The following is a 13,726-nucleotide window of genomic DNA, read 5'->3' as shown; positions in this document are numbered from 1 at the left end:
AATACTTTCACTAGTTTTGGTGTCAGAATGACACAAAAACCAAGCTGGATATTATCGGCATCTGGTACAGGGGGTCGATGTCGATGATGTTGAATTGATAATGCTGGAATCCAAAGGACAATCGAATCATATAACAAATACGAATAAGAATATGAATCATAAAACAAAAAATGGTGTGATGTTTGTTACGACGGACTGATTTATAGAACTTCTTACTGTTCAAGATATATAATTTATTGTGGGAGACTTGCAAGATCAAACTCTAGCAATATGACCAATATATACTTTTATAAGGTTTTTTTTTAAACCCGTACAGAGCCCAGTGTTGTCCAGATGAATATCAGTATAGGAGAACAACACTATGGCTTTTTTGGTAAAGCACTGTAAGAGCACTTACAGTGTTACAGTCTTGGAATACTGTGTGGGAAAATATTCCCGAGGCAGATTGACAGCACTAATGCCGTTCAACACCATCCATATGATGACTGATGAATACACCGAATGGGAAATTTGCATGGAATCCGCAAACATTTATTACACTTTGTTCTAAAAAGCTCTAGTATACAGTGATAGGGCTTGTAGTATTTGACCCCTGACAATATGCACTTGCTTTCTTGCCACCATGCCAAAATGCTATTTCTATTTTTGACCAAAAAAAACAACAAATCAAACCCCATTCAAGGTCTTCTTATGATCTATGTTTTCACTGGAAATGGAAAACACATGCGTGCAACATATTTATAGTTTAATAAATCACTGTAATAGTCAGTGTTACTTAAGAAAAAAAAACTTTCCGTATCACTTTTTAAGACAGGTGTTTTATACTCATCCTTCATAATACATATCTATAAAGGTCACTGGGAGCTTTGAGTCTATCCCAGTGGACACTCTTCAATATCTCAAAAGTATTTATAAACAGAATACCTTGACAAATACCCTACACGTTTTGGATATAATATAATAATTTATTATGGATGAATGGAAAACCATAAATACAACCATCAATATTAAATTACATTTCTATTATATAGTAATGCATCTTTGTTTCAATGACAGATCATATTGTTTCCTGTTGTGATCTGATTTATTATAACTTCTGGACAACTTTGGTCTCAAAACATGCTTATTTACTTCACTTAGGATAAATCCTGCTATTATATCGGACAAAAAATAGTTTTTAACTATTAACGATTATAGACAAAATCCAATCACTTATTAAAAACAAACAAGCAAATAAAACAATAAACTTCCATTTATGCTTCTAGTCTTAATAAAATCAGAATACTCATATGTTTAGGGTAGAGCATAATAACATCACTTATTAAGCTTATTTCTTAGTCTTATTTTTAATTTTAAGGCACAGATTTGAGAATCTGTGCATTTTCATTGGAATTGATTGCTGAGTTTCAGCACCATAATAATAAAGGCCTTTAAAAGGTCTTGTAATGCAAGTCATTTTGAACTGGACTGGAATACTGAGCTTGTGTATGTCATTAGTCAGGTTTGCTTTGATTCTAGTAGTACTATAATCCTCTTAGGTCACCACGGATCCACTCGGTGATCATGTTAGCCATCTCTTCACCCGCGTCAAGGACAAATGCATGGCGCAGACCGCGCTCACACAGACGAACGTCTCCATCGGGAAAGTCTCTTCGAATATCCTGGAAGTACTGCACAGGGCACCAGTGGTCTGTGGCTCCGTAGTAGAAAATAAGCTAAGGAAGTGGAAAAAGAGATTAAGTTCATGCAAAATGTTAGAGACTATGACCCTATAAAACACTCGTATACTGCAGCTTTCTCGATTCTGATTAACCTTGATTTATTTTGCTTAACAGCATGTAATTATGGCTACACCACAAATGAGAGGCTTATATTAAGGTGCTTGTTCTAATACACAATGACAGAGACTTGTCTGGTGGACGCTTCATTTAAATAAATTAAAAAAACATGTGTAGTTGTTGATATGGTGATGTTTGTCTATGAGGAGACACTTATTCAGCATTTTCAGAAGGAGGCTCCAGTGTCTGTGCTTTGTAACAGTCAAGAGGTAAAGCTGTTCCTTTATTTTCTCTGACATGGGAAAGTGTTTTCTCAGAAACATCAGAAGCTACATTCTTTTTGTCTGGGAGAGTAATTCAAGAGAAACAAAAACGAAAGGCTGGTGACGGTTTAGAGCTGTTATAAAGCAAGAAATAACAGGAACTAACTTATTTTACAGATGAACGTCAACATTAAACATAGCTATAAATGGATAAAATGTACAATGTGATAAAAAAATTGCTGCGGTATAAGGGTAATAAATCACATTGGGAAGTGCTGTTTTCACTGTCATTGAGTATTTGTCTATAACAGCATGTGTACTAAAGCATATCTTCTGATGCATTTATATAAACCGTATACCAAAATCTCAAAACATTCACATCTACATCGTTTTTAATGAAAGAATGTGCTTCAGCACAGCGATTTCATATACGAGATGGAAAGAAAACCTTTACAAAAATGAAAAGCAAGATGATGTGGTGACTACGATGGGACTTTTAACACTGAAATATTCGTCTTTGTTGCCCTCCCCTCCCCCGCACCACATTAAACCCACATTAAAAAGGGAAAAAGATTCATGCATTATGTTTCATTTCATTTTTTTTTTCTGTTTATTCTCCACTACCCCTGATAAAGATCTCAAAAACAAATATACCATAGAAAAGGACTTCACAAGCCACAGATGACAGTCTCAGTGACCGTACAGTCTGCTCAAGATTCGAACCAGGTCAGGGATGACTGGCAATAAAATGTGATGCCTTTCTCATGGTTAGCAGTGATTCCTCAGTGAAGCCTATAACAATTCGAGGAAAGGAAAGAAAAATCTCCCCTATTGACTCTATTGAAAGGTATTTATTGTTAAGTGTCCCCATTAATGTGCACAATAGAATGATCGCATATGCTTGTCAACTGTTCCACATCACACTCCAGACAAATTGCATAACTCTAGGCCTTTGCTGCCTGTACTAGTTAATCATGATGGCTTCTCCATCTGTCTGCCTGATTGATTTCTCCACAGCCTATAAATCTAATAAAGGAGTCACATGCATGTGCTTTAAGACTGAAGAGGGGTTCAAACATATGACCTCCTGTCTTCACCTACAGCTCTTTTAAAAAGAATTACTCTGGCAAGGTTGCTGGCAAACAAAAGAGCAAGCAAGGCTTCGTAGTTTCAACAATGCAGGATACAACAAAGCGTATCAAAGCAAAATGGGAATACACACGTACATACGGAGCCAGAGCTGCAGAACAAAAGAGGGTTTTCCCTTTGTCATGCAATCCATGTCAAACTTTGGAGGAAACACACAGATCTGACATTCACCACAACAAAAAAGAACCCTATTTAGCAAAGCAGTGCCTTAAGTGTGCCTCTGCTGTGACTATAACAGTGCCATCTTTGAGCTCTGTCTTTTCAACAGAAAATAACAGGAAGGTGCTGTATGTCTTGTGACACTTAGGGTTAAAGTATGTGGTGTGTACGAGAAGCAGAGTGAGAGCAGCAATGATATCACCTTTTTAACTGATGACAGATAAAGTGCACCAGTCATTGATATCCTAGCCAGTCATGTCCCACCTCAGTGCATGCATGAGGCCTCTGGTTAGCATCAGAACAACTGCATCGAAAACACACACGCTGACACACATGCTCAATACGTTTTTCATGACTCTGGGGCAGAGCGAAAGAGCACGGGCGCACATTCTGATCTTGCATTCTTTAAACTTTTTCACAATAAACCGTGGATGATTATAAGATACAGTGCAGGCAGAAAGTATTCAGACACTGTCTTCTTTTCCTTTACATGATTTCATGTTGCAGCCTTATGCTTTTTGCAAATATGAACTGTAAAATCTGAAATATCACATCAGAATTTTGAGATGCTTTGCTATGACACTTGAAATATGGCTCAGATGCATCCCAATTCTCTGGATTATCTTGGAGAGGTTCTCAACTTTGATTAGATTCGTCTGATTGGTAGCTATGGGGTGTTTTTCGTGGGTGTGTAGAGATGGGAGAAACTTGCAGTAGGTCAACCATCACTGCAACACTCAAAAGTCTGGGCTTTATGACAGATTGGCCAGCTGGAAGGCTCTCTGCAATGCAAGACACAAACAATTCCTGTTCGAAATTTAAAAAAAATAATAATAAAGGACTCTCAGACTGTGAGAAACAAGATTGTCTGGTCTGTTTGGCCTCAAATCCGAACATCATTTCTGGAGTAAACCAGGCACCATTCATCACCTCACAATGCCATCTAAACAGTGAAGCATGGTGTTGATAGCATGGAGGTATTTTTTTATTGACAGAGACAGAGGCACTGGTGAGGATAGAACAAAACCTGATCACAGCAAAATACAGAGATATCCTTTGTGAAAATCTGTCCCAGAGTTCCTGTTCAGAACTTCAGACTGGGCTTAACCTCCTACAACCTGGTGTCCACATGCGTGGACATCACTGCATCTAAAATGCAAGTCCAAACAAAAGCTCGTGTCTTAGGAAGTTAAGGTTCACCTTCCAACAGGACAATGACCCTAAGTACACAGGCAAGACAATGCAAGAGTAGCTTAACGACAACTATATGAATGTCCTTGAGTGACCAATTTAGAGCCGGACTTGAACACAGTTGAATATCTGTGTAGAGACCTGAAATTGGCTGTCCACTTACAGTCCCCATTCAACATGACAAAGCTTGAGAGAAATCCAGGTGTGCAAAAAGATTTGAGGCGGTAATTGCTGCCAAAGGTGCAATTAATGGTTAGGGTCTGAGTCCTTATGCCAATGTAATATTCCAGTTTCTTTGTCTTTGAAACATATACAAAACTATAACAAATCTGGTTTGGATTTTGTCATTATGGTGTATGGCTTGTAGACTGATCTGAATACTTTCAGTATGCACTGTAATTGAGCGATTTTGTCTGACTGGGAATGTCCAAAATCTGTATTACTTTAGAGGAAAACTGTAAACATCACTATAATGCTATTGTTTGTAACATTGAAATATAGTCATTAATCAGTGGTAACATATCAACTGTTACTGGCTGAGTACCTTGTCAAGATGTTGCTGTATGGTCAGGTTATCTCGATCTAGCACCATCCTCATTTCTTGACTCCCCATATACATAGCATTTGCTGTGAAAGGAAAGAAAAAAGTAAGAAAGTGCACTGACTTAACCTCTAACATAAACCACCTTACTGATTCACTAGTGAAACAAATCTTTCTTAAAACCAGACAAATAAACCAGATTAATAAATCTTGCAAAAATATTCAATTGACTTAAATTTTTTTGGAAGCATTTTTATAAGGAGTCTCCGAATTTAATGACACAAATCAAGCTGCAGGTTTTGTCTTATTAGCTAAAAAAGGGAGTGAAAAGCAGAGAGGTTAGTGACTGTTTAGACCTATATAAACAGAATATAGTTTATACTATGTACAATATATGCATTACAATGTATAAATATCAATATTCATTTCAATAATCAAAACAGGACATATTTGCAGACTGTACATTATGTTAGCTACATCAGGAATTTTGATATTCACTAACATAGCTGTGAAATGGGGGGGGGGGGGGGATAATAAATAAATAAATACAGTGAGAAAGCAGAAAAACATCTCTGATATGGAGAATGCACCACTGAATCCTCCTTAAGCAGAAAAAACTCAGTGATCCAACTCAACATTCATAACCTGATGCTCTAAAACCACTTATTGTGAGTCTACTCTATAATGAAAAAATCTACACCTTAACATCTGAGGAATAAACACACTCCATTATGTTTTCTGAAAACCCAACTTATGCAGATGTCCTCTTGTTCCACCCAAATATCTCTCTCTCTCTCTCTCTCTCTCTCTCTCTCTCTCTCTGTGCATATATATATATATATATATATATATATATAATATATATATATATATAATATATACATATTATATATATTGTATTTTTATATAATTTATATATGTTTATATATATATATATATATATATATATATATATATATATGTAGATTTAGGTGGAACAAGAGGACATCTGCATCGCTTGATATTACGACATGGCAAGTGATCAGCAAGAGTGATTCTATTGCCTGTGTGTGTGTGTGTGTATAAGTGTGTGTACGTGTATGTGTGTGTGTTTGGCTGTCCAAATGTAGGAGACATCAGCCTTCCATACAACAGCTCTCCAACTAACAACAACAACAACAACAACAATAATAATAATCATGCATAGATTTATTCATAGATTTATGCATAGATCTTCTCGAACCAGTACAAACAAAACAAACATAGATCAACATAAACTGCAATATTTCAGTACATAGTTAATCCTTAGTGGCAGGTTGCTAATGTCTGAGAGTCAAGTTAAGCATCGACACTACTAGGGTGTAGGTGAAGGGGTCTTGCACAACTGTACAATAGATGATTTATGGAACAAGGATAGAGGTGAATATAAACCTTGAGTAAAAGTTTGGTGTTGGATGGACATACAGGAAAAAAAAATCCTATAATGTAGTTTAATAGCTTCAGTGTAATACTGCTTGGAAGCACATGGAATACTCAGCCTAAGATTTCATCTTTCACAAACAAACATTATAAAATACAGCGATCCAAAACATAACATTTCCGTATGGCGCCACTGAAAATGTGAGATATAGTGACACTTAATAACCCATTGCTACCACATAAAGAACGTGCAAAATGATATAAACGTGGACATCTTTGGTCTGAACTATATCTGCGCAATATGGACAAGATCTTACAATTACACTACAGATTTGGATATGTCTTGATATGTATTAAAAACACATTGGTAGAGCCCTTGACGTGCAATTGTGGAAGACTGGGTCACATTATTTTGATCAGTATTATTTATGTTTGTCGGATCATGTAAATGTGATTCATCAAAACAGCCACAGGAACACTCATCTGCAACATCTGAGATCATTCAGGATGCTCACAGGAAAAAAAAAATATCTTCAAAAACCCATTTAATGATTTGTTAAAGAGCTCAAGTGCAGTTCAATACTGAAGTATTGCATTACAAACGATATATTGCTCTGCTCTGGTGTAAACTTAATGTACGTGGTACACAACAGCTTTTGCTTACACTAAAGATCTAATAAAAATGAAAAAAAAAAAAAAACCATAAAAATAAAAAAATAAAATCATCTTTCTCTTGAGTTCTGTGCTATGTACTATGAACTGAAACATTTAATTGCATTTCATTAAGAAGGGTAAACCTGGATGTGCATCACTGCCTATAAGATCTCGCTGACCTTGTTTCTTATTAAGTTTTTGTTTTTAAGAAATCGGTCTGGTTCTCAGGTTGACAATTAACGGCAAGTTCAGAAATGGACTAGAAAGAATATTCTTTCAACATTTACAGAAGGAAGTAGCTATCCTATATGTTTAATATTTTACGATTAAAAGCACTAGAGCTGCTTAAAAAAATATGACCAATTTTTTTTCTATTAGTAATGCTGGGGATTTAAATCCAGAACTAAATAAAAAAAGAGGGGGAAAAAGAGAGAAAAATTAGTGTGACTGAGACAGACAGAGAGATTTAGTTAGAGAGATGTGTGTGCCAGTCTTGGGGCAGTGATGAGCGAGACATCCCCTGGTCTATCTCACTTATCTCTAGGGGGGTGTCTGGACTCGGGGGTTTGGCAGGACATAGCATTCCAGCCCAATTTACACATCCTCACACATGCACCCAGTTAACATCAGAAAGAAGACGTAAAGGAAACACAAATGCATATGCACTGAGTCATCTAGAGGAATCAGCTAAGATACAACAATGTAGTAACCAAATGAGAAATTAAACTGACATACTTACATACTTACGCTATACTTAAATGCGAAATATCATAATGTCATTAGTAGAATCGAAATATCAATAACTGTTTCCATCATACTCCTTTTTCATATATTTTGAAAATAATATAAACATTCTATGAAAAACATAGAAGTCTGTCTGGTGGCCAATTATGTTGTAAGTATACACACACACACACACACACACACACACACACACACACACACACACACACACACACACACACACACACACACACACACACACACACACACACACACACACACACACACACACACACACACACACACCTGCCTTAGCATCTTGGTGAGATAATTCCACTGACATAATTAAATCTAATCAATTTAAACTTAATCTTAACTTCAGCAAGCAATGGAAAAACATTTGTTTACATTAAAACACTAAACAAACAAACAACAGACAAACACAAAGTCAAAAATCTCAGACATTCCTATCTTGGGAACATTTCATTTCCAACAAGACAAAGCTACAACAACAATCACAACAACAACAACAACAACAACAATAATAGTGTAATACTATTAATAGTAGTAGTATTAGTAGTAGTAAAAGTAGTAAGGGAAATCCAGCCAGCTGTCTGTCTGATGTTTTGAACCACACTGACTGTTTTATGTCACTGTTCATCCTAATTTTGCTTTGATAAAATAAAAATGAACTTGATGAACCAGACAGTTTTACCCTCCTCTATTCAGTTCAATAACACATGTCTTGAAAGAAAACCACAAACCGGTGCAACACAGTGCAGATTTTTCTTCCACCAAACAGAACCCAAGGTGGGTGGGCAAACTCTGCAGTACCTCATACAGAATTATACTGCCATTTAGAGAAAAGCAATTGCATGAAATAACAGAAATAAACATGTCTTTCATCACTTCGATTTGAAAGGATTTATCCATCATCGCTTTTTAATTGTGGATTAAAGCTGATTTGGAAGTGCTCAGGGAAAGGTCTGTGGCTTTTTCATGCAAGAGAAATAACACCTGTGGTCAAGAACCCAGAGTGACCAGACTGCACAAAACTGTAACCACATCCTTCATTTAGCAAGAATATACCTAGCTTCTGATCGAGACTATTTCCTTTATCAAGCTTGTTACCGAATTCGTTTATTGTTTACTTTAGAAACATGGTTAAAGATATTACAAAAAGAAAACCATACTACCACAAATAACAAATGAAATGCAACATGGGAGGAATGTTGGAACGTCTCTTAAGAGTGGATATTTTTTTAAATTTCAAAACTAATGTCTTGACTACGGATTGAAGCAAAACCTCAATATCATTCAATAAAACCGTTCATAAACCAATCCACAGCATGGAAAATCAGGAATCTGGTCAGCTACGATAAGATGTTCTAGAGTTACTTCAAAACAGCTAACATATTTCAGCCTCTGTATGACTTTCATTTTGATCATTTTATTGCCCTCGGGTTTCTATCCAGTGTTCTTTGACCGAGAGGTTTCATCTTTAAACACTTACATGCTTGAACTCTTGCTAAGGTGACTAGCTTATATTCAGTAATGTGCCAACACTCTTTCTTTACAAACTAAGTCACTATTATCAGGTGAAGTTCACATCTGAAGTTAATATAACGTGCACAGTGGTGTGTAAAGTAATTGTGCCTTGTCTAAAAATGAAAGCTTAGCTTACATAAGGACATATTTGTTTCCATGATCCATTGCGGTCTGATGAAATCCCGTGAAGCAATGGATTTATGCTTCACAGAACACGATTTAGCTTCCTGTTGTGTAACTGCTACTGGATGAAATTACTTTTTTAGAATAGCCTCATCTAAGAAGGAATAGTGTTATGCTAAAGTAGCTAGTAAGCACAGGCCAGAATTCGATCAGAGTTAACCAATTTAAATAAAAATCATATCTATCAACTTATTATACACACAATGCATTTCACTAATATTGGCACCCTTGGTAAATAGAAGCAAAGAAAGCTGTGGAAAAACTGCCTTTATTGCTAAAATGGGCTGTGGTTGGATCTTGGTGGTTGAATCCTGGTGGCCAGACAATGATCCAAAACACACATTAAAATCAGGACAAAAATGCTTGACTGACCACAAAATCAAGGTCCTGCCATGACTATCCCAGTCCCCTGATTTGAACCCTATAGAAAACCTGTAAGGTGAACTGACAAATATGGACCTTGAAATTTGAAGGATCTGGAGATATTCTGTATGGAGGAACGGTCTCAGATCTCTTGCCATGTCCAACCTCATCAGGCATTATAGAAGAAGACTCAGAGAGGTACTGTAGCAAAAGTCAATGACTAAAAGGGAGGCAATAATTGTGCCACAAATATTGAACACATATCTATTTTTTAATAAAACTGTGTTGTGTTTGAATTGTTTGATATTTATGAGAGTATTTCTGTGATTTTTCATTAAAGGTATGGTGTTAAAATAAACGGTAATTTGTCAACAGGTCAAAACAGGTTAAAAATCAAACAGGTAATTTGTCTAAATAATTGTGATAGCGACAACTATGAAATTTTTGTTTAGAAGAACAAAAATACAAATGGTTTATAATCATAAACATCTTCCAATGGAAGACTAATGTGTGTTTCATTCAACATACTGTCATAGCTCTATGTTCTTTCACCGGTTTCCAGGTGTCTGGAACAGGAAAGGGAAAAGATATGCAAGCAGTCTGGTGAAAATGCCAGATAGGAAGTGTACAACCTTCGTCACTGCACTGCAGGTCAGGCCAGTGTTAACTATGTTTCTCTCTGGTGAAGTGAAATGAGTGTTGAGCAATACTTCTTGGATTTCACACTCTCGCATTCCCAAAAAATGCAAGGCCGAAAGGTGATAGAAAATGTTAAGAATTCTTATTCCCCAGATAATTTGACGTTGTGAAAAAAATAAAGGAAAAAAGGCTGAGTGAGGTAGTAGTACAAGTCGAAATACTTGATGATAGAGCACATTAGAGTCATTTTAATATCTCTTTTCTTTAGGGAGGCTGGCCTCATTAATTTATGTCAGACATTGATGACTGCCAGCATGTTTCTGTGTGCATGTTTCACATGCAGTTAACATGAGAGCATCAACAATCCTGATTTCAAGGAAAGGGATTTCCGAACAAATAAATCCTTAAAAGTACCCAGGAAGTTCCATCTAATCGCAACATGCTTTCTTAATTAAGTCTGTCAATGTGCCATTAATTATGTGTATAATGCAAGACAGAGAGAGAGCAGCTTTTCATTTACAAATAAAGTCCAGCACTTAGCTACGATGTGCACACGTGCACATACACGCGCGCACACGCACGCACGCACACACGCGCGCACACGCACGCACGCACACACACACACACACACACACACACACACACACACACTGAAGCCTAAAACTAATCTTTTGAAGAGAAACTTGTCATTTTTAAGCTAAAATGTGACATAAGTCATTTGAGAGCATTGGGAAAAAACACTCAGAGGCCACTTATAGGAAAACCTGCACACTTGCTCTTTTATGGAATTATCCAATCAGCTAATCGTGTGCCAGTAGTGCAATGCATAAAACCATCCATATAGAGGAAAAAGGCTTTAGTTAATGTTCGAATACCAGAATGAGAAAATAATCTAATATTAGTGATTTTGGTAGTGCCATGTCAAAAACTCTGAAATGCTGCAGGTCACCTTGAATTTTAATTCAAACTGTACCAAGGGTTTACAAAGAATAGTGCCAGCATCCTGTGACTGGAGGCTCTGCAGGCTGAAGCACCTTGTTGAGAGAGATCAGAGGCGAATGACCAGACTGGCTCGAGCTGACAGGAAGTCTATAGTAACTCAAACAGACACACTTTACACCTTGCGTGAATAAAAAAATGGCAATTCCCAAAACAAAATTTTAAGCAGATGTGCTTCAACAGAAAAAAAAGCACATTGGGTTCCACTCTGACCTGTTCCAGGCTGAACAAGAACCTTAGATTCCTGTTCTTGAATGATAGCAGTGAAACTCGATGGGTTGTAATAAGCTTAAATGAGTCTGCCAATTTTCTCTCTCTCATCAACCAAGGTATTTGTACCTGCAGAACTGATGCTCAATGGATATATTTTTCTTTTTTCTCCTATGATTCTATGGAGGTTTATAGACTTTTGTGTGTGAAAATCCCAGAAGTTCAGCAGTTTCTGAGATACTCAATCTGGTACCAACAACCATGTGATGGCCAAATTTAATTTTTGCATGTTTTAGAAAACACACAAAATAAATTTATATTGACTTTCATTCTAAACAAATTAGTGGATCCAAACCATGCCATAAGGACGTAAAGAAAGAAACAGAAAATACATAACAATATATAGATATTATATACTGTAAATACAGACACACAGACATCATATAGAATAAAATAAGCCTGTTAAAGTCACAGAAAACATTTTTTTTAATACATTTGTATATTTATTATGTACTGTATATTAACTAAAGCTGTTTCCCTGCACAAATGATTGGCTGCTTAGATAACTGAATAAATGTGCAGGTGTAGAGGTGTTTCTAATGAAGTGCAGTGTGTGTAAGAGTACCTATCTATCTATCTCTCTCTCTCTCTCTCTCTCTCTCTCTCTCTCTCTCTCTCTCTCTCTCTCTCTCTCTATATATATATATATATATATATATATATATATATATATATATATATACGTATGTATATATATAATTTTATTTGTCACATACACATACACACAGAGTACGACATGCAATGGCAATATGAAAATATAAGTGAAAAATAATGTATTTACATATACATAAATATACATAAAGGTGTATGGTTTTAATTATTGTCCTTAAAGTGTCCACATGCAGTATGGTGTGTCATTATATATATATATATATATATATATATATATATATATATATATATATATATATATATATATATATATATATATATATATATGAAATTTAATAATATAATTTTTTTTAAGAGACAAAAAGTGCTAATGATTAAAAGCATGCGTCCCGTAGTTGGACAGAGAGAGAGAGAGAGAGAGAGAGAGAGAGAGAGAGGGAAAGAAAGAGAGAGAGAGACCCTTATAGGGTCCACTGAGGCCTCTTTTTGGCAGAGCCTCTCTATCCATCACAGCATCAATCATCCACCTCCCAAGACAGACAGAGAAAAACACTCTGCCTTTCACACAGACTGAAAGAAAGAGCCATGCAGGTCTGCCTCCCTCAGAAGAGAAGGTTCATAATTGCCCCTCCTTACAACACTTCATCTCCACCATTACTGAGCAAATGGAAAGCCCTGGACATTAGATAAGTCTTTTAATAAATAATTATTCTGTACACTGGGGGAAAAAACTGCTCATTTGGCTGACACTCAAATTCTGATTTCATTTACTGTGTGTAGGCCATCACAAGTGTTAGCAATGATCGGATACCCATCATGTATTTTTAAAGTCAATGGATGAAATATCAATAGAAATACCAATTGATATCCTTTCAGAACAACAGTCCATATTTTTAGTATGGCTATTTTGATGAAAATTGGTTTATCATTAAAAACAAAGTTGAAATGTGGTTTTTCACTTCACTGAGGTCTGTTCATTGGTACATGTCAAGCTGTCTTTAATACTATTTTTCCTGAATAATTATGATAGATGAGCTACTGTATTGTAATACAGATACTACATTTCACAAAGTAAAACTTGCCGTATCGCTGCAGATGGTTTGGAAAATGTCCATCTAACATTTGCTAATAAATAAAACAGGGTCAGCATATAATGGATATCGATGTCAGGAACAATTTTAAAGAATTTAAAAAACAGATTTTCTTACTTGGCAAGCCTCCTTGTTGAGTGATGCTGCAATGACAACTGAAACATC

General features: G+C 36.0%; 1 protein-coding gene across 3 annotated transcripts in view; it reads right to left on the bottom strand.

The window, feature by feature from the left end:
- Window positions 1-951: 951 nt before the first annotated feature.
- The window catches only part of ldah (lipid droplet associated hydrolase), a 37,193-nt gene continuing 24,418 nt past the window's right edge, over window positions 952-13,726 (bottom strand). For 2 of the 3 annotated variants that reach the window (XM_047821480.1, XM_047821481.1), the window contains 3 exons: window positions 13,679-13,690; window positions 5,085-5,167; window positions 952-1,715 (listed from right to left, as the gene is read on the bottom strand). In XM_047821480.1, coding sequence (XP_047677436.1) covers window positions 1,524-1,715; window positions 5,085-5,167; window positions 13,679-13,690 — 287 coding nt within the window. In that variant the 3' untranslated portion in view covers window positions 952-1,523. The remainder of the gene's footprint in view (window positions 1,716-5,084; window positions 5,168-13,678; window positions 13,691-13,726) is intronic. The other variant, XM_027172552.2, reaches the window with a different exon arrangement.

The sequence above is a fragment of the Tachysurus fulvidraco genome, chromosome 12 (assembly GCF_022655615.1).
Source record: "Tachysurus fulvidraco isolate hzauxx_2018 chromosome 12, HZAU_PFXX_2.0, whole genome shotgun sequence".
Classification (NCBI taxonomy): Eukaryota; Metazoa; Chordata; class Actinopteri; order Siluriformes; family Bagridae; genus Tachysurus; species Tachysurus fulvidraco.
Note: the sequence above shows the minus strand (reverse complement) of the source record. Positions and strands in the feature narration are given on the sequence as shown.